This window comes from Panthera onca, chromosome X, assembly GCF_046562875.1.
Source record: "Panthera onca isolate mPanOnc1 chromosome X, mPanOnc1 haplotype 2, whole genome shotgun sequence".
NCBI classification, from domain to species: Eukaryota; Metazoa; Chordata; class Mammalia; order Carnivora; family Felidae; genus Panthera; species Panthera onca.
In genome coordinates, this window is record NC_138357.1 from 47,454,553 (window position 1) to 47,475,913 (window position 21,361).

The following is a 21,361-nucleotide window of genomic DNA, read 5'->3' on the forward strand; positions in this document are numbered from 1 at the left end:
TCTTCCTCCTCCTCCTCCTTCTTAGCTCACAATCACACCATCTCCAAGGAAATAGGGAGCTTGCTACCTGAGCAGAACCGCCGTCTGGACCAAGACTTCAGTACTAGGCTGCTGGTCACGTGACACTGCGTCACTGGTGAGTTCGGGTCCCAAATTTCCCCTCCTATTATTAGCAACCCTCCTCCTCCCCACCACCACTGCACGCCAGGCACTGTCGCTTTTTTAGTCCTTGCACACCCAACAAATGTGTTGTGTTTCTCTGGTTACTGAAAGGGGCAGCATCTTCTACTGGACTATTGGTCAATTCTACTGTTTCTCTGGAGGAATGGCCCCATCCTTTTCTCTGTTCCCTCCACCTTGTTTCTTTGGAATCCCTACTGTTCCCGTCTGCAGTCCTGAAAATTGGGGTGGGAGAAAGGGTGTCAGGAAAGGAACCAGAGTGAAAAAAAATTTTTGTTATTTTCTTGTTAGCACTATTCTGTTCCTTATTTAGACACTAGTGTGCATCCTTTTTATTATTAGAAACTATGATAGAACTTTTGTCACTTGAGAAAAAAAATTCACTTAAAAAATACATGTATCATAAGCAATCATACTGCATAATGAGTTTTGTACATTCCATTCAAATCAATCTTAATTTCTTCTACATCTTGTTACATGATAAGATCCTGATTAAGCAAATCAGTTATCTGAGGGTTTGCAAATCTGCTAATATGGCATTACCAATTAGGCTTTATTTTTGGAATGCAAGAGAATTGTTCAACGTAGGAAAGCCATTCACTCATTTATTCAACACATTTACTGAGCACCTACTACATGCCATTCATTCTTCTTGATGCTGTGGTTACAGCAGTGAATTAAACAGACCTCAATCTCTAATCTCATGGCCCTTACATTGTAGTCAGAAAGACAAACAACAAACAAGATAAATAAACAAAATGTATACTATATTATTAGTGTTACCTATAAAAAAAATTAAAGGAAAGAAAGGAAGATATGAAAAGTTGAGATGGGTTGAACATTTGGATAGGGTAGCTGGAGAAGGAATCACTAGGAAGGTAACCCTTGAGTAAAGACCTGAATTCAATGAGTAATCTAAGTATGGTGATATTTTGGGTAAGAATATCTGAGACAGGAGGACAAGGAAATGAAAAGGCTCTGTGAAGGCAATAAGCCCAGTATGTCCCAAGAACATCAAGGAGGCCAGGATGACTGAGCTAAAGAGAACATCATAGAAGATGAAACAGGGAGGTAATAAGGTTGAAGAGAATACAGCCTTTTAAGTTAAAGACATTTGCATTTACTCTAAACATCAGGGGAAGTGGGGTGTGTGAAGTTTGAACTTGGGGAATGTGTTGAAAATAAACTATAGGGAGACTAGAGTGGCAGGGAGACCAGTCTATCTAAATCATTCACTGCAGCAGCAAACTGAAGGAAAAAAGAAACCTTTCAATCAAAGCATTTGATAAATTTAGCCAGCCATTCCTGAATATTTAAAAACTATTAGTAAAATAGGAATGGGAGGAAACTTAGTTTATGCAGTAAAGAATTATATATAATTTAACAAATCATTTTTGGTTACATTAAATCAGATATAAAAGAAAGTATCCTTATCCTGATGAAGAATATATCAGAGGATCTTCTAACCTGGCAGATTCCTCCCTCCTTGTGGGTTACCAAGACCACAGAACTTATGACTTGGCTCCACTCACTGACATTATTTCTCTGTATTGCTTTTTTTGCAGCATTGGTAAACATAAGTGAAAGTAACCCTTGAAAAAAGGATAGAATATATCAGAGCAAAGATTACACTAAATGATGAAACAAAACAGGCATTCCCATTTTATTCAAGAATAAGATCTAGTCACCACCTTTGCTCAACATAGTTCTAGAGGTTCTGATCAATGTAACACATGCAGAAAAGAAAAAAATGTACAAATATTGGAAAGGAAGAAGTGAAAAAAGTCGTTTGCAGATGATTGTAAATAAATACCTGGAAAAACCAAAAGTATCACCTGAAAACTATTGGAATTAATAAGACAAATCACAAAAATTAGCAGATACAAAATAAATATATAATAGTTGAACATTATCCTTAAGCAGAAAATTCCCTCCCAGAAATTTTAATTGGAGAAAAAATAGCATTTCAGCAACAAAGACTACTAAATATCTAGGGAAAACCTAACAAGTAATAGGAATTATTTAGCTGAAGAAATTTATGAAATTTGATTAACAAACATAAAAATAGATCTGAACAAAATGGAGACATAACATATTCCTGGAGGGGAAGTCTCAATGTTAAGATACTAATGTTTTTCAAATTAATCTGCAGATTTACTATAATTACAATAAAATTCCAAATGCTTATTATGTGTTTATTGTTGCTCAATTTGGAACTTGATTAATAACCACAAATGCACCTACTAATATGTCCATAAAAAGGACAATGGAAATTGTTAGCAGTGGTTTATAGTGCAAAAGATATCACAGATATCTTTCTCTGTGTACTTTATATATTTCTTTGTTATATTGGATATTTTATAATCATTAATATATGTTACTTTTTTCCTCAGAAAAAAAAAAAAAACAAACAAGAGATTCCTAATCTGGATTGTTATATATAACACTTACTCTCTAGGCCATTGTATCAGTTCTTAATATCTAGGGGAGCAATCACTGACCCCTTGAGAAACTGATGAGTTAAATGACCTCTAATGCCACTCCCCCCAAACAAATGCACTTAACCACACATACACCCACAAACAAAACCTTGTGTACAATTTCAGGTACAGCACAGAGGCAGCCAGTTAAGAATGCCTACTAGTTAATCAGTATGGTCAGTGAGGAGGTTCCCTTGAGCTCCAGCATACATTTGGCTGAGGGAGCACCAAAATGGGTGTGGGCTACATGCAGTGACCCTGCAGCACGGCTAGGTTCTGTCTGGGTGCCTGCAAGCAAGGAGGCCAGAGGTAAGAGGCCCAGCTGGCTGCACATCTCAAGCCAGGTGGGAGCAGCAGACAGTGTTAGGAGCAATGTTAACTAAGGCACCATGATTGAGGGCAGAACAGGCAGACCTGGTGCTTTCCCCAGCCAGCAATCACTTTTTTTTCATGGAAAACTGCAGCTGCAGGGGTATGTGAGAACAGCAGCCCCTTCTGTGTATCTCTGAGTTACATCTGTGGGGATTTTGGGGAGGAAGGGAGAAAAGGAAGAAGCCAAAGGTGGTTACTCAAGTTGGTCACCAGATTAAAGGTGGCATTTACCATCTTGGTCACCTGTCCATGTGTACTTTTAGAGTGACCAACAGAATCAAGTGCCTGAATGCAGGGAATAAGAGGCTCTGGAATATGGAAGGGGGTAGAGGGTCAACACCTCCCCACCCTTGACAAAACGGGGGGGGGGGGGGGATTTAGCTATCTCTGCATCCCTCACTTTCATCTTTCCCTTGGCCTAACATCTCTGCTTTTTGCCCAGAGCTGAATCACGAAACTGGAACCTAATCCAGGGACAGGTGTTCAAAACTGTTATGGTTACAGCCATCAAATTACAGAAGGTTCACACAGCAATCAGCAATGGTTTGGGAATATTAAATAAATGTGTTTCTCTAACAGAACAAGACAGGATCATTTATTTATCCAACTTAAAAGCCATCCCAGAAGGAGAAAAAGTAGGATATTATTTGTCCAAAATAAATAAGATTGGACAACTCAACATCTTTCCGTGGATCAATTTACAGATCCCATGAAAACACACTTATCTTGTTGAGGGAAAATGCCATTTTTATATATTCAAATACCTTAGCACGTTTTGACAACTATTTCCTATGTGGCCAATAGAAGTCATTTTCTGTATGGTAAAAATTAACCAAAATTAATGGTGCCTTCCAATATTAGTGGGAGATCTTTATAAATCATGCAGCTTTTTTTGTTTTTGCTGCTTCTCATACTGTGGTATTTTTTTACTGCAATAATAAAGGATGGTGATCACTTTAAAAACAAATTGGAGAAGTGTTACAGAAATACAGACCCCATTCCCACTCCTTATCTCCTTTCTGACACTCTGCCCCTTATCTATACTAGAACAGGGACACAACTGCAGGGGAAATGGTGGGCACTAGTGGATTAGGGATTGAAGGTGGAACGAAGGGAGAATGTCCAGTTGCCCAAGAAAAAATGAAACAATTCCCCCAACAACAACAACAACAACAACAACAACAACAACAGCAAAAAGTAAAACTGGTCCATAACCTTCCAAAAAGATGCATCCCATCCCCCGGTAACTAGAAAAAGACAAATTCTAACACAGGGAGAAGGGGCTACTTTTGACCTCCGGGACTACAAAGACAAAAAAATAATAAAATGAAATGAGTGACAGGACCTGATGTGGTAGGGTGAGGTGGGAGTAGGGCTAAAGGAGGGACTCATGTTCTTGGTGGGAGTGGAAATTGGGGACCCAAGCTTACTGGCGATGAGACCCTCACGTGACCGGGAGCTGACGTGGGCAAAGGTACTTAAAGCCCTGACAGCCGTCCTTCGTCCTCCTCTGGGTACCAACTCTTACGCTGCGCACTGCCGTGCGTTTAACCCAGGCGAGGAGGAGGAGGAGAAAATTCCCCCAGATCCGGGCAGGTGGGTGTGAGGGTGGGCATAGCCTGACACTCCCGAAAGGGGTAGCTCAGAGATGCGGGAATCTGAGGCCGCGGGTGCCTCTGCCTCAACCGCTCCTGGCCGGCTTTCCAGACCCCCGCGCTCAGTCGCAGCTCATTTTGGTGGGCGGCGGGGAGAGGGGGAGGGGGAAAACCTAAAGACTGGGATATAGCTGCGGAGAATCCGCTCAATTCCTCTCGCAGTCAGTGTTTTTTGGTTTTGTTTTTGACACTCAGGCCCCGCACCCCACATCCCGTCCTATTTTGAGAGGAGGAGGGAAGAGAAATAAACGTGGCAGCGCATATAAGGCCAGTAGGGTGGCTGGGCAAGGGTGATCGGAGAGGCACGCAATTTGGAAACAATCCGGGCCGTTCATTCCCATCCTCACTTTACAGATACCTCCCCCAACCACCACTCCCCCTGCCCTCCGCCCGGCAGGCCCCCTGTCATTAGGGGGTGCTGGGATATGGGTGTGCCAGTCTCTGTGGGGGAGATGGCGGTTTTGGCGCCGTCTGGGCTTCACAGGAGGGGGGACCCTGAGACAATCTGGTATTAAACCGCCGTGCTACCCCCCAGGCTGCTTTCCAGACACCTCCAACCCAAACAGCCCTTCATCTCCGTTTATTCAGTCCTGGAAAAGGAGTTCGGGTACGCTGGAGGGAGACGTGGCGGTGGTTATTGGGTAATTTGGGGAGAGGGGGAGGCGGAGCCCAGAACAGAGAAACAGTGGAAAATCACGACCCTCAAATCGAAAGGTCAGACATTGGAGCTCCTGTTCTTCAGGATAATGCTAGGGCCGGGGCCTGGGGACTGAAGGACGGGTGGTCCTAGGAGGAAGACACTAGATTGTTTGGCAGTAATCCCTTATCCCGCGTCCCATCCAGTTTTTGCTGCACCCTCGCCCCGCCCCCTCCTGCTTCGGTGCAGGAGAAGGGGTGTGGCTGTGTGTCCCGGAGAAATGGCGGACTGGCGGGGAGGGGCAAAAGAAAGGAGGGGTTGAGTGCCTGGGGAGTCTGCGCAGGAGGCGGGGCAGAGAGGTGAGAAGAGTTGAGTGAATTGAGAGGTGATCGTTCTGGTATGTGAATGCTAAAAGGCAATTATAGGGACTTGTGTCCTGGGTCTCCTCCATCCACCGGCTCTCACTGTCCAACCTCTGGTGTCTACATTTCTGCCCTTCTTTCTGTCCTTAGGATGAAGCTTTAACTGAACTGAAGGAAAGAGAAACAGCCCTGAATCTTTGGAGGTCAGTGTGGGGAGTGGGAACAGTCTGGAAACCCCTGGTGTGAACGGGGCAGAAACCTGAGCAGAGAATGGGACTAGAGGCCCCTCCTCCCCCATCTTTTCCCTCTTTACAAGATACCCTTGCCTTGGGCCTGTCCTTTCTGGTGCAAAGAAAGGGGTGTGTCATCCACTTTCTTAATGCTTTGAGTAAGAAGGGTTAGGAAGGGAAAGAGGATCCCTGAGAGGGAAAAACATGGCCTACAGGGGTTCAAATCAAGAAAGGAAATTGAATCCAACTACCAAATGCTCCAAAACACCCTTTCTGGGATCTCTCTGCAGGTCTGTCTGAATTTAGGGCCCTGTACAAGTACAAGCCTGGTGGAAAAAAAGTAAACTGCTCCTGCTTCCAGCAAGTTGGTATGTGTATGAGCAACATCTGGGGACCCTTGGGGTGACTGTGGGAGGATCAGAGCAGAATCTGGGATCTCTACTGTTTTTCCTGCTCTCCACCAGTTTCCTAACATCCATACTGCCTCTCATCCCTCATTTAGGTGCTAGGAAATTGTGTGTTGGCATTGGGTAGGGCTGGCTAGGGATGAAGGTGTAGAAAACCTTGGACACCCAAGGTCCTGTATCAGCAAACACAGGCCTTGACATCTGTGTCTGGGTACCAGCCCACTCACCAAGCATTATGTTTCCAAGTTCTCTAAGTAGCCTTGTTTAGACATGAAGTTAGCCAAAGTCCTAAGCTTCATTTCTGTCCTTTACCCCAGGTCCTTCTCAACTTGCATCCTGGGTAAAACCCGTGAGACTGAGTGGAAGTGCCTTGCCCAGACGTGCACACATCCCATTTAGGCAAGCCAGCTCCACGCACTGGATCAGGGAATTACTCCAGCTGCACCATGAGCCGAGTTCGAGATGCTGGCTGCGTAGCCGCCGGGATAGTGATTGGGGCTAGTGCCTGGTACTGTGTCTACAAATATGCCAGGGGAAGAAACCAGACAAAAAAGAGACTGGCCAAGCCCAAGACAAGGGCTGTGGCCGGGACTGGAGCCAGGTCTAGAGCTGGACTAAGGGCCGGATTCACAATTGACCTTGGGCCAAGATTCGGCCCTCCCACCCCAGTCCACACTCAGGCCGAGGACAGGGTCCAGGATGAAGCCTCTGCTCTGGACATGGCTGGACCTGAAGGAGTGGCCCCAGCTGTGTCCAGTGCTGAGGCTCAGAGTGGGGCAGGAAATCAAGTCCAGGAGGTAGAAGGGACAGGGGTTGGACCTAAAGCTGAACCAGTAGTCAGGGCCACAGCAGCTTCTTCAATGGCACCACCTCCCAGGGAGGCAGAGGCTTCCGTGGCTGCAGAGGCCCCCACAATCACAAGGGCTCCCAAACTGCCAGAAGCCCTTGACACATCAGAGGTTCCCAGGATGCCAGCAGCACCTCCCAGGGCGCCAGTGATGCCTCCTATGGCGCCAGCACCTACTGAGGCTGTGGAGGCTCCTGTAAGGGCAACGCCTACTGCAGCACCAGTGCCTTCTGGGGTAACAGTGCCTACTGGGGCTGCAGAGGCTCCTGGGACTTCAGGATCCCCTAGAATAGCAGCCTACAAGAAAGCGACCCCTGGAGCTCATACAGGCGCAATACCTAAGGCCGGATCAGCGACTGGAGCTGTACCCAAAGGTGGAGCCAAGGGAACCAAGTCTCGGACTGGGGGCAAGGGCAAGGGAAAGAAAAACAAGGTTGAAGTAGACGAATTGGGGCTGGGCTTCCGCCCTGGGGATGGGGCTGCAGCAGCTGCTGCAGCCTCTGCTAATGGAGGACAGGCTTTCCTGGCAGAGATCCCTGATTCTGAGGAAGGGGAGTCTGGGTGGACTGACACAGAGTCAGAGTCAGATTCTGAGCCTGAAACCCAACAGAGAGGGAGAGGGAGGAGACCTGTTCCCATGCAGAAGCGCCCCTTTCCTTATGAAATAGATGAGATTCTTGGTGTCCGAGACCTCAGGAAAGTCCTTGCTTTGCTTCAAAAATCAGATGATCCTTTTATCCAACAGGTAGCTTTGCTCACTCTGAGCAACAATGCCAACTATTCATGCAACCAAGACACAATTCGCAAATTGGGAGGCCTCCCAATTATTGCAAACATGATCAACAAAACTGATCCCCACATTAAGGAAAAAGCCTTAATGGCCATGAATAACCTGAGTGAGAACTATGAAAATCAGGGCCGACTTCAGGTATACATGAATAAAGTGATGGATGATATCATGGCCTCTAACCTGAACTCAGCAGTACAGGTAGTTGGACTAAAATTTTTAACAAACATGACTATTACAAATGACTACCAGCATCTGCTTGTCAACTCCATTGCAAACTTTTTCCGTTTGTTATCTCAGGGAGGTGGAAAAATCAAGGTTGAAATTTTGAAAATACTTTCGAATTTTGCTGAAAACCCAGATATGTTAAAAAAACTGCTCAGCACCCAAGTGCCATCATCATTTAGTTCTCTTTATAATTCCTATGTGGAATCAGAAATTCTTATTAATGCCCTTACTCTATTTGAGATCATCTATGACAATCTCAGAGCAGAAGTATTCAACTACAGAGAATTCAATAAAGGTTCCCTGTTTTACTTATGTACTACATCTGGAGTGTGTGTTAAGAAAATTCGAGCCTTAGCAGATCACCATGACCTCTTGGTGAAAGTGAAAGTTATAAAACTAGTGGATAAATTCTGATTGGCTATGTGCTGTCAAAAGACTTGAAGAAATTTCTTGGTTTTCCAGTCTGGAAGCAATGAAAATTGAAAGTTACTACTTTTCCACTTTTCATTTAGTAAAGGGATCCTTTCAGCTGCCAGTTTTGAATAATGTATCATCCAGAGTGATGTTATCTGTGACAGTCTCCAGCTTTAAGCTGAACCATTTTATGAATACCAAATAAGTAGTCCTCTTGTGCTGAAAACACATTTGTGACTTTAATCATGCTGCTTGAATGGAAATATTTTTACTGGTTCCTCTATGTGAATTGATAGTGAACCTGTCCATCAAAAATAGCCTACACTTCTGTCATATGTTTTGTCTTGAATTTATCCACCAAAGACTTCATTTGTGTATCATCAATAAAGTTGTATGTTTTGACTGATGAAAAAAAAATGTTCTCATGTTTGAATTTAAATTCTAGCTGGTGAGATAAAGTACATAAACACAAAAGGATTACTGACAGCACCTGGGCATCTGTTCATTGTCAAATATATGCTGTCTGGTTAAATAAAGAAGTTGCTGGAGACCTTTAAGGAGGAAGGACACACTTAGGCTGGGACCTGAAGGGAGAGCATGAGAAAACACAGAAGGGCATTCAGGTGGGTAAGATGGCCTGAAGAAAGGCATGAGGTGGAAAATCTGTGATAAGAAGACAACGAATTTGCCTGAAATGGAAGCTGTGGAAGAGAAGGATGAATGAAAAAGGTGGGGAAAGTTTGGAGAAATCCTGAACCCCCACCTGAGATGGAAATATCCCAGAGTTACTGGACATTTTTGACAAAAGGAAAAATAATCTGGTGGCCGTGTGCAAAATGTATTGGAGCTAGGATGGGGTTAGGCCTAGAGACTGGAAATGAGAACTGTTGTTAGGAAGTTATCGTCAACCGAACATGAGAGTGTGAAGGGTGAAATAGGGTGATGATTATAAGAACTGTTAGGGAAGGGTGCCTGTGGTTCAGTCGGTTAAGCGTCCGGCTTCAGCTCAGGCCATGATCTCACGGTTCATGCGTTCGAATCCTGCATCGGGCTCTGTGCTGACAGTTCAGAACCTGGAGCCTGCTTTGGATTCTGTGTCTCCTTTCTCTCTCTCTCCCTCTCTGCCCCTCCCCTGCTCACACTCTGTCTGTCTCTCTCTCTCTCTTTCTCTCTCTCTCAAAAATAAACATTAAAAAGGGTCACCTGGGTGGCTCAGTCGGTTAAGCATCCAGCTTCGGCTCAGGTCAGTATCTCATGGCTTGTGAGTTCAAGCCCCATGTCAGGTTCTGGGCTGACAGCTCAGATCCTGGAGACTGCTTCCAATTCTATGTCTCCCTCTCTCTCTGCTCCTTCCATGCTTATGCTCTGTCTCTCTGTCTCAAAAATAAACATTAAATTTTTTTTAAAAAAATAAATAAACATTAAGAATTGTTAGGGAATGGTGGGAAGAACAGACGCTTACAAAAAAAAAAAAAAAACAAAAACAAAAACAAAGTACCAGGATTTGCTGTCTGACTTGACTGTAGGTTGACAAAGAGGGAGAATTGTATGATCTGGTGCAAGTCCTAACAAAGAAAGCCCTCTTTCTTGGGCAGTTCTGGTGATCAAGTAATGCCAAAGTGACTTATCATTTCTAATGATGAGACAAAACATTGTGACAGAAAGACTCATTGCAAAGAGTGTTTCTTTCCCCTAAGATTAGAGATTTAGCTCTGTCTTCTTTTAGAAGAGGGGCAGTGGTGAGGCCTTTATGGGAACCCCACCCTCACCCTTAAATTCATTAAAGAGCAGATGCATCTTCCTTGCTCTTCTCCCTGGCCCACTGAAGCAATGAACATAGAAAATGGGTCCAGACATTTTTCAAACCCAGCCTGCTTTCCTGACACCCCTCACAAAATCCTCATTTTTTAAGTTTATTTACTTATTTATTTTGAGAGAGAGTGAGAGTGCAAGTGTGAGTGGGGTAGTGGCAGACAGAGAGGGAGAGAGAAAATCTCAAGCAGGCTCCATGCTCTCAATGCAGAGCTGGGCATGGGGCTCAATGCCATGAACTGTGAGATCATGACCTGAGCCGAAATCAAAAGTCAGGTGCTTAACTGACTAAGCCACCCAGGGGCCTCACAAAATCCTCATTTTTGTACAAGTGTGTGATAACCTGAGGCAAGGATAAAGATAGGGACTCCTGGGAGGGGAATACATAGAAAAGGGGTGGGTGGTTATTATTCACTGGCACAATTTATCTGGAAGGCAATTTGGTAGTCAACATAAGAAGCTATAAAGATAGCAATCTCTATCAAAATAACACCAGCATTCTTCACAGAGCCACAGCAAACAATTCTAAAATTTGTATGGAACCAGAAAGACCTCAAATAGCCAAAGCAATCCTGAAAAACAAAACCAAAGATGGAGGTATCACAATCCTTAACTTCCAGAATTATTACAAAGCTGTAATCATCAAGACAGTATGGTACTGGCACAAAAACAGACACATAGATCAATGGAACAGAATAGAAAACCGATAAATTGACTCATAAACATATGGCCAACTAATCCTTGACAAAGCAGGAAAGAATATCCAATGGAATAAAGATAGTCTCTTCAGCAAATGGTATTGGGAAAACTGGACAGTGACATGCAGAAGAATGAACCTGGACCACTTTCTATTAAATGCACACACACAAAAAAAAAACCCTCAAAATTGATGAAAGACATAAATGTAAGACAGGAAGCCATCAAAATCCTAGATGGATGAAGGACCTAAATGTAAGACAGGAAGCCACCAAATTCCTAGAGGAGAAAACAAGCAACAACTTCTTTGACCTCAGCCGCAGCAACTTCTTTTCTTTAATTTTTTTAATGTTTATTTACTTTTGAGACAGAGAGAGACAGAGCATGAGCAGGGGAGGGGGAGAGAGAGAGGGAGATACAGATTCCGAAGCAGGCTCCAGGCTCTGAGCTGTCAGCACAGAGCCCGACGCGGGGCTCGAACTCATGGACTGTGAGATCATGACCTGAACCGAAGTCGGATGCTCAACCGACTGAGCCACCCAGGCACCCCAGCAACTTCTTACTTGACATGTCTCTGGAAGCAAGGGAAGCAAAAGCAAAAATGAACTATTGGGACCTCATCAAGATAAAACCTTCTGCACAGGGAAGGAAACAATCAGCAAAACTAAAAGGCAACCAACAGAATAGGAGAAGATACTTGCAAACAACATATCAGATAAAGGGTTAGTATCCAAAATCTGTAAAGAACTTATCAAATTCAACACCCAAAAAAACAAATAATCCAGTAAAGAAATAAATGGGCAAAAGACATGAATAGACACTTTTCCAAAGAAAACTTCCAGATGGCTAACTGACAGATAAAAAGATGCTCAACATCACTCATAAACAGGAAATACAAATCAAAACCACAATGAGACACCACCTCACACCTGTCGGAATAGGTAAAATGAACAACTCAGGCAACAGATGTTGGTGAAGATTCTGAGAAAGAAGACCCTTTTGCACTGCTGGTGGGAATGCGAACTGGTGCAGTCACTCTAGGAAACAGTATGGAGGCTCTTCAAAAAATTGAAAATAGAACTACCCCACGACCTAGCAATTGCACTACTAGGAATTTATACAAAGGACACAGGAGTGCTGATTCAAAGGGGCACATGCACTCCAATGTTTGTAGCAGCACTACCAACAATAGCCAAATTATGGAAAGACCCCAAATTTCCATTAACTGATGAATGGATAAAGAAGATGTGGTATATATATATATATATATATATATATATATATATATATATATATATAATGGAATATCACTCGGCAATCAAAAATAATGAAATCTTGCCATTTGCAACTACGTGGATGGAACTAGAGTGTATTATTCTAAGCAAAATAAGTCAGTCAGAGAAGGACAAATATCATATGATTTCATTCATATGGAGAATTTAAGAAACACAACAGATGAACATAGGGGAAGGAAAGGAAAAATAAGATAAAAACAGAGAAGGAGGCAAACCATAAGAGACTCTTAAATACTAAGAACAAACTGAGGGTTACTGGAAGGGTGTTGAGTGGGGGGATGGGCTAAATAGGTGATGGACATTAAGGAGGGCACTTGTTGGGACAAGCACTGGTTATATGTAAGTGATGAATCACTAAATTCTATTCCTGAAATCATTATTAAACTATATGTCAACTTACTTGGATTTAAATAAAAAATAAATAAAATTTAAAAAATAAAAAAATAAAGACACACCTACTTTCAGATAAAGCATTCCACTGTGGAATGCTTTTCCTAAGGAACTAATCAAATAATTTTACACAAAGAAATATACAAGGGATGCCCATTTCAGCACTGTTTCTAAGGGAGAAAAATTAGAAGCAACTTAAATGTCTAACACTATAAAATTGATAAACAGGGATGCCTGGGTGGCTCAGTGTGTTGAGTGTCCAACTTTGGCTCAGGTCATGATCTCATGGTTCATAAGTTCAAGCCCCACATCAGGCTCTGCTCTGGTGGTGTGAAGGCTGCTTCTGATTCTCTCTCTATCCCTCTCTCTCTGCCACTTCTGCACTTGAGCTCTCTCTCTCTCTCCCAAAATAAATAAATAAACTAAAAAATATTTTTTAAACTGCTAAACAATAGGTGGTATGTCCACACAGTAAAATATACAATAATCAAAATCCGTGATGTGCTTCTATATTACTGGCATGAAAAGACATTCACCATATTTGAGTCCATGGCATCAGTCTAAAAAGGCTACTGCAACTGAAAGTTAGTGAAAATTCTTTCAGATGTTCATGTCATCTCTGTGTATTTTTACACAGAATTGGAATCATATTTGTACATCAGTGGTTCTCAATATAAAGCCCACAAACCATTGCAGGTCCCTGAAACTGTAAGGTCAAAATTATTTTCAAACAATATAACATGTTATTTGCTATTTTCACTAGGTTGACATTTGCACTAATGCTGCAAATGCCGTGGTGTATAAAACGGCTGGTGTCTTACCATAGATCAATGCAGTGCCCCAAACCATACTAGTAGTGATTGCCTTTTTACAGACACACATTAATAAAAATGTTTTAAATCTAGTTTCATTTTAAAATGTCATGAAGGGGCACCTGGGTGGCTTAGTCAGTTGAGTGTCTGACTCTTGATTTCGCTTAGGTCATGGTCCCAGGGTCATGGGATAGAACCCTGTGCTGGACTCCACACTGAGAATGGAGCCTGCTTAAGATTCTCTCTCTCTCTCTCTCTCTCTCTCTCTCTCTCTCTCTTTCTCTTTCTCTCTCTTTATCTCTTTCTTTCTCCCTCTCTCACTCTCTCCCTCTGCCCCTCTCCCCAGCTCCCACACTCTCTCTCTAAAAATAAAAAACAAAAAATAAATAAATAAAATGTTATGAAGAGAGTCCTTATTTATAATAAAATGATTACTTTTATTAAATCTCAGTGCTTGAGTGCATGCCTTTTTAATATTCTGTGTGATAGAATGGGACATGTGCAAAAAGCACTGCTGCTGCAAAGCTTAAAACAACGGTTGTCTCAAAAAATATATTTGCATGATCATTTAGTTATGCCCTGAATGCTCTGGGGGTTTTTTTGTATGTTTTTTTTTTTTTTGTTTTTTGTTTTGTTTTTTTTTTAACATGAAATTTATTGTCAAATTGGTTTCCATACAACACCCAGTGCTCATCCCAAAAGGTGCCCTCCTCAATGCCCATCACCCACCCTCCCTTCTCTCCCACCACCCATCAACCCTCAGTTTGTTCTCAGTTTTTAGGAGTCTCTTATGTTTTGGCTCCCTCCTTCTCTAACCATTTTTTTTCCTTCCCCTCCCCCATGGTCTTCTGTTAAGTTTCTCAGGATCCACATAAGAGTGAAAACATATGGTATGTGTCTTTCTCTGTATGGCTTATTTCACTTAGCATCACACTCTCCAGTTCCATCCACGTTGCTACAAAAGGCCATATTTGCATTCATTAGTAAGGAGTATCTGAAAAGATGTCAATCTGGAACTGTAATGTCTTCTCCTGGGTGAGGTAGAGGTGGTGTTTGAGCTCATATACTGAGGATGGATGCATCAGCATCTCTTGGTTCAATCCCAGCTATTAGGGTAGTCCACCCAGCTTCCTTTACTCTAGCAGTGGAAACTTCAATCCACTTCAGATGAAATGTATTTGGGCACAGAGAAATGTAAATCTGGCCTTATGAATGAGCTAAGAATCACACAATAGGCAAATATTTCATTTCCTGAAGTCTCAGTTTTTGTGTCTTAAATCACATTACACGTGAAAGATCAACAGCATAGCCCAGGTGTGGCTGAGACATAAGAATAGTTATTTGAAAAGATTTAACTTTACAGGAAATGTACTGTTCTATTATTCCTAAAATATGACTGTTGAAACATTCTTTAGACATTCTGTACTATAGTTTTTACTTCTTACATTGTGTGTCCAGGGCATGGGTGAAATGGAACAATTCTTACAACCATGTTTGCACTGAATAGTGCTTCCTTGCTTTAATTTATTGGTCTGGGTAAACAATCGGATTATGAAGTGATCATGTTCTTTTTCTTCAATAATATGAACAGATAATTGCAAAGAATAAGAACACAGGGCTGTCGTTTTAGTCGCCGAGCACAAGGCTGAAGTGATACAAACTGCTGCTATTGGAATCCCTAAGGCTGCACCTGTTTCCACCTTTCATCAGGTCAGGTTATTCAATTTGCCACTATTTGTAAGATATATCACAGTATATTTCCTTATATTCCTTTTGTGTGCTTAAGCAATGGCTACAGACTAAAAGTAAGTCAGAAATAGGGTAGTAAATAATAGAGTCTCAAAAAAACATGGGATATTTGGGTTGAAATGGGGAAAGTAAAAATGAGACTACCTTCCACAATCTGGGTTTGAAAACTAATAGCCTACATTTAACTGAGTGCTTTCCCTCTTATAATAGGTCCTACATGACAAGTAGCTGTTCCTATAGAATGACTTCATGGAGAAAAATAATTAGTTGGTATCAGATATTTGTTTCTAAGGACACTGACCAACTTCCAGTGAAAACAATGAGTAGACTAAATTATGGAATACCTGATTCAATATAAAAGATAAAATAGAGCCTTTATAGAATTCTCATACAAGAATTGTCTTCCACTTAAAGCTGTCAGACCAAGATAATTTGAAGAATGAGTTTAGAAATTGGTCTACTATTTAATTGTAGTATCAGTTGAATTCACCACTTGACCACATTTCTTTTTTTTTAATATGAAATTTATTGCCAAATTGGTTTCCATACAACACCCAGTGCTCATACCAACAGGTGCCCTCCTCAATGCCCATCACCCACTTTCCCCTCCCTCCCACCCCCAATCAACCCTCAGTTTATTCTCAGTTTTTAAGAGTCTATTATGGTTTGCCTCCCTCCCTCTCTAACTTTTTTTTCCCTTCCCCTCCCCCATGGTCTTCTGTTAAGTTTCTCAGGATCCACATAAGAGTGAAAACATATGGTATCTGTCTTTCTCTGTAAGACTTATTTCACTTAGCATAACACTCTCCAATTCCATCCATGTTGCTACAAAAGGCCATATTTCATTCTTTCTCATTCCATCAACTGATGAATGATAAAGAAATTGTGGTTTATATACACAATGGAATACCACATTTCTTATTTTTTTCAACATATGAAATTTATTGTCAAATTGGTTTCCATACAACACCCAGTGCTCATCCCAAAAGGTGCCCTCCTCAATACCCATCACCCACCCTCCCCTCCCTCCCACCCCCCATCAACCCTCAGTTTGTTCTCAGTTTTTAACAGTCTCTTATGCTTTGGCTCTCTCCCACTCTAACCTCTTTTTTTTTTCCTTCCCCTCCCCCATGGGTTTCTGTTAAGTTTCTCAGGATCCACATAAGAGTGAAAACATATGGTATGTGTCTTTCTCTGTATGGCTTATTTCACTTAGCATCACACTCTCCAGTTCCATCCACGTTGCTACAAAAGGCCATATTTCATTCTTTCTCATTGCCATGTAGTATCCCATTGTGTATATAAACCACAGTTTCTTGATCCATTCATCAGTTGATGGACATTTAGGCTCTTTCCATAATTTGGCTATTTTTGAGAGTGCTGCTATAAACATTGGGGTACAAGTGCCCCTATGCATCAATACTCCTGTATCCTTTGGGTAAATTCCTAGCAGTGCTATTGCTGGGTCATAGGGTAGGTCTATTTTTAATTTTTTGAGGAACCTCCCCACTGTTTTCCAGAGCAGCTGCACCAGTTTGCATTCCCACCAACAGTGCAAGAGGGTTCCCATTTCTACACATCCTCTCCAGCATCTATAGTCTCCTGATAGTTCATTTTGGCCACTCTGACTGGCGTGAGGTGATATCTCAGTGTGCTTTTCATTTGTATTTCCCTGATGAGGAGCGACGTTGAGCATCTTTTCATGTGCCTGTTGGCCATCCGGATGTCTTCTTTAGAGAAGTGTCTATTCATGTTTTCTGCCCATTTCTTCACTGGGTTATTTGTTTTTTGGGTGTGGAGTTTGGTGAGCTCTTTGTAGATTTTGGATACTAGCCCTTTGTCCGATATGTCATTTGCAAATATCTTTTCCCATTCCGTTGGTTGCCTTTTAGTTCTGTTGATTGTTTCCTTTGCTGTGCAGAAGCTTTTTATCTTCATGAGGTCCCAGTAGTTCATTTTTGCTTTTAATTCCCTTGCCTTTGGGGATGTGTCAAGTAAGAGATTGCTACGACTGAGGTCAGAGAGGTCTTTTCCTGCTTTCTCCTCTAGGGTTTGGATGGTTTCCTGTCTCACATTCAGGTCCTTTATCCATTTTGAGTTTATTTTTGTGAATGGTGTGAGAAAGTGGTCTAGTTTCATCCTTCTGCATGTTGCTGTCCAGTTCTCCCAGCACTATTTGTTAAAGAGACTGTCTTTTTTCCATTGCATGTTCTTTCCTGCTTTGTCAAAGATGAGTTGGCCATATGTTTGTGGGTCTAGTTCTGGGGTTTCTATTCTATTCCATTGGTCTATGTGTCTGTTTTTGTGCCAATACCATGCTGTCTTGATGATGACAGCTTTGTAGTAGAGGCTAAAGTCTGGGATTGTGATGCCTCCTACTTTGGTCTTCTTCTTCAAAATTACTTTGGCTGTTCGGGGCCTTTTGTGGTTCCATATGAATTATAGAATTGCTTGTTCTAGTTTCGAGGAGAATGCTGGTGCAATTTTGATTGGGATTGCATTGAATGTGTAGATAGCTTTGGGTAGTATTGACATTTTGACAATATTTATTCTTCCAATCCATGAGCAGGGAATGTCTTTCCATTTCTTTATATCTTCTTCAATGTCCTTCATAAGCTTTCTATAGTTTTCAGCATACAGATCTTTTACATCTTTGGTTAGGTTTATTCCTAGGTATTTTATGCTTCTTGGTGCAATTGTGAATGGGATCAGTTTCTTATTTGTCTTTCTGTTGCTTCATTATTAGTATGTAAGAATACAACTGATTTCTTTACATTGATTTTGTATCCTGCAACTTTGCTGAATTCATGTATCAGTTCTAGCAGGCTTTTGGTGGAGTCTATCGGATTTTCCATGTATAATATCATGTCATCTGCAAAAAGTGAGCGCTTGACTTCATCTTTGCCAATTTTGATGCCTTTGATTTCCTTTTGTTGTCTGATTGCTGATGCTAGAACTTCCAACACTATGTTAAACAACAGCGGTGAGAGTGGACATCCCTGTCGTGTTCCTGATCTCAGGGAGAAAGCTCTCAGTTTTTTCCCATTGAGGATGATGTTAGCTGTGGGCTTTTCATAAATGGCTTTTATGATCTTTAAGTACGTTCCTTCTGTCCTGACTTTCTCGAGGGTTTTTATTAAGAAATGTTGCTGAATTTTGTCAAATGCCTTTTCTGCATAGATTGACGGGATCATATGGTTCTTCTCTTTTCTTTTGTTAATGTGATGTATCACGTTGATTGATTTGCGAATGTTGAACCAGCCCTGCATCCCAGGAATGAATCCCACTTGATCATGGTGAATAATTCTTTTTATATGCTGTTGAATTTGATTTGCTCGTATCTTATTGAGAATTTTTACGTCCATATTCATCAGGGATATTGACCTGTATTTGACTTTTTTTGCTGGGTCTCTGTCTGGTTTAGGAATCAAAGTAATACTGGCTTCATAGAATGAGTCTGGAAGTTTTCCTTCCCTTTCTGGAATACCACATTTCTTTAGTGAAACTGGGAACACTGGTAATCAAAATAGGTGATATGGGAAATCCTGAGTCTTTCTGGGCCTTTAAAAAATAGTTCCCACTATGACCTGCTGATAAGGAAAATAAATAAGAATTTGTCTCATGCTCTCTTTGAGACTCATACTTCAAAATATAAAAACACCTTAGGTCTGGTGGTGATACTGCAATATTAAAACAAAAAAAGATAATTATAGGTTTTGAGGGTGCCTAAGAACATAAATTTATATCAGTCCATATTAATTGCAATTGAGCTGTCACCTACTATTTATATACTGTACTGATTAGCTCTAGACTTAAGTTAGATATGAAAAATAAAATTTCAGAAGAGACTACTAATATAATAGAATGTATGATGTCTAAGGCAGTAAAGAAAAAATGCACTAACAAAAGAAAATCCAAAAGAAGGTAAGAAATGAGAAAAGTGGAGCCTCAAAAACACAATACAAATAGAAAGCACAATAGTTCATATGTATTAGTAATCATAATAAGTGAAAATGGGCTAAACTTAGTAGTTGAAAGATATTGTCATATTTTTTAAATCCAGCCACATGCTAAGGAATAAGCATGCAGAAACTTGGAAAGTAAAATATGTAAAAATATACCATATAAGTACTAACCAAAAGGAAGTTGGCATAGCCAAATTAATATCAGACAAAATATATTTTAAGACAAAAAACATTATTAAAGATAAAAATAGGTGAATGGTTAAATAAATTGTACATCTATATCATTAAATACTATTTGCTAATGAAAAGGAATAAACTATTGATACACACAACAACTTGAATGAATCTCAAGGGCATTATACTGAGTGGGAAAGAGAAAAAAGCCAATCTCAAAATGTCACATACCATATGATTCCATTTATATAACATTCTTGAAATGAAAAATTATAGAGATGGAGAACAGATTAGTGGTTGCTAGGCATTAGGGATGGTCGGGGGGAGAATGTGTGTGACTAGAAAGAGGTAGCACAAAGGAGATCTTTGCAGTGATAGAACAATTCTATATCTTGATTGCAGTGGTGTGATAAAATAGTATAAAACTATGTACACAGTGTACTAATGTCAGTTTCCTAACTTTGTTATCACACTATAGTTATGTAAGATGTAACCATTGGGGGAAACTGAATTGTATGGAAGACGTCTCTGTACTATCTTTGCAACTCCTTGTAAATCTATTATTATTTAAAGATAAAAGTTTTGTTGAATCATGATAAAAGGTTCAAATCACCAAAAAAATAATTCTAAATGCATGGGCATTTAATAAAGTAACCTCAAAATATATAAAGAGAAATGTTATGGAACTATAAAAAGAAATGAACAAACCAACAATCACATGAGAAAATTCAGCATACTTCTGTAAAGTATTCAAAAGTCAAGGAGAACAAAAAATAGTAAAGACATAGAATAGTGAACAATGCAATCAACAGGCTGATTTAATGGACATGTACAGAATCCTGCCCCAAATAATAGGAGAATATGGTTTCTTCTTAAGCTACATAGGAAATTTACAATGATTAATCATGTACTTGGCCATAAAGCAAGTCTCAACAAATTTCTAAGAATCAATATCATAAAGATCATCTTATCTGACCAAATGAAAATAGGATAGAAAACAATAACAACAAGATAAGATTTTTAAAAACCCCATGTGTTTGGGGTTTTTAAAACATGCTTCTAAGTAATTCATATTTTTAAAAAGGAAACATAATGGAAATTTTTAAATACTGAAAACTGAGTAATAATTAAAATACTGAAGATCAAATTTGTAGAATTCAGTAAAAATAGTATTTCAAAGTAAATTTATGTTCTTAAATTTTTATGGTATACAATATTTTTCATATAGGTAAATCTACAGAGACAGAGTAGAATTGTGGTTGATGAAGGCTGAAGGGGAAGTAAAGGAGAGATGGAGAGTGACAGCTAATGGGTTCAAGGTTTTTTGGGGGAGGTGATAAAAATGTTTTAAAATTTATCATGGTGATGGTTGCACAACCCTGTGAATATACTAAGAAATGTTGAATTGTACACATTAAATAGTGAACAGTTTAGTATGTGAATTATCTCTCAAAGAAGCTGTTATTATTTTAAAACGTTATGTTAGACTAAAAAAACAACAAAAATCAATAAGCTAGGTATCCAAATTAAGTTAGAAAAAGACTAAGAGAATAAATGTAAAAACAGAAGAATGAAAAAGACAAGAGCAAAAGATAGATCAAATAGAAAGCAAAAATGCATTAGACAGTATTACCAGAGACAAAAGTTCTTCCTTTTAATGGTATAATAAAAAAGGCAAATCTTTGGTGAGAGTAGTCAAGAAAAAATATAAATAAACAATATTAGCAATGAACAAAAAGACATAATATTGCAAAAGCAGAGATTTTTAAAGATAATATTATGACTAACCTTATGAAAATAAATTTGAAAACAGGGACGAATTTGATGAATTCCTTGAAAAATAGAACTTACCAAAACTGACTCCAAAAG

General features: G+C 40.4%; 1 protein-coding gene across 4 annotated transcripts; it reads left to right on the top strand.

Annotated features, from left to right (window-relative positions):
- Nucleotides 1-4,504: 4,504 nt before the first annotated feature.
- Nucleotides 4,505-9,009, top strand: ARMCX2 (armadillo repeat containing X-linked 2). Of its 4 annotated transcripts, XM_081794374.1 has the most exons (5): nucleotides 4,534-4,628; nucleotides 4,883-5,294; nucleotides 5,837-5,889; nucleotides 6,207-6,284; nucleotides 6,641-9,009. In XM_081794374.1, exon 5 carries the CDS (start codon nucleotides 6,770-6,772, stop codon nucleotides 8,597-8,599), a length of 1,830 nt encoding a protein of 609 aa, XP_081650500.1. In that variant the 5' UTR covers nucleotides 4,534-4,628; nucleotides 4,883-5,294; nucleotides 5,837-5,889; nucleotides 6,207-6,284; nucleotides 6,641-6,769; the 3' UTR covers nucleotides 8,600-9,009. The 4 variants fall into 4 exon arrangements, with proteins under 4 accessions (XP_081650499.1, XP_081650500.1, XP_081650502.1 ...); XM_081794373.1 differs by lacking the exon at nucleotides 4,883-5,294 and having other exon boundaries at nucleotides 4,505-4,628; XM_081794376.1 differs by lacking the exons at nucleotides 4,534-4,628; nucleotides 4,883-5,294 and adding an exon at nucleotides 5,660-5,683.
- Nucleotides 9,010-21,361: the final 12,352 nt, after the last annotated feature.

What these genes read in the sequence shown, in the direction of transcription:
- ARMCX2 (XM_081794373.1), top strand. Translation starts at nt 6,770, where the DNA reads ATGAGCCGAGTTCGAGATGCTGGCTGCGTAGCCGCCGGGATAGTGATT.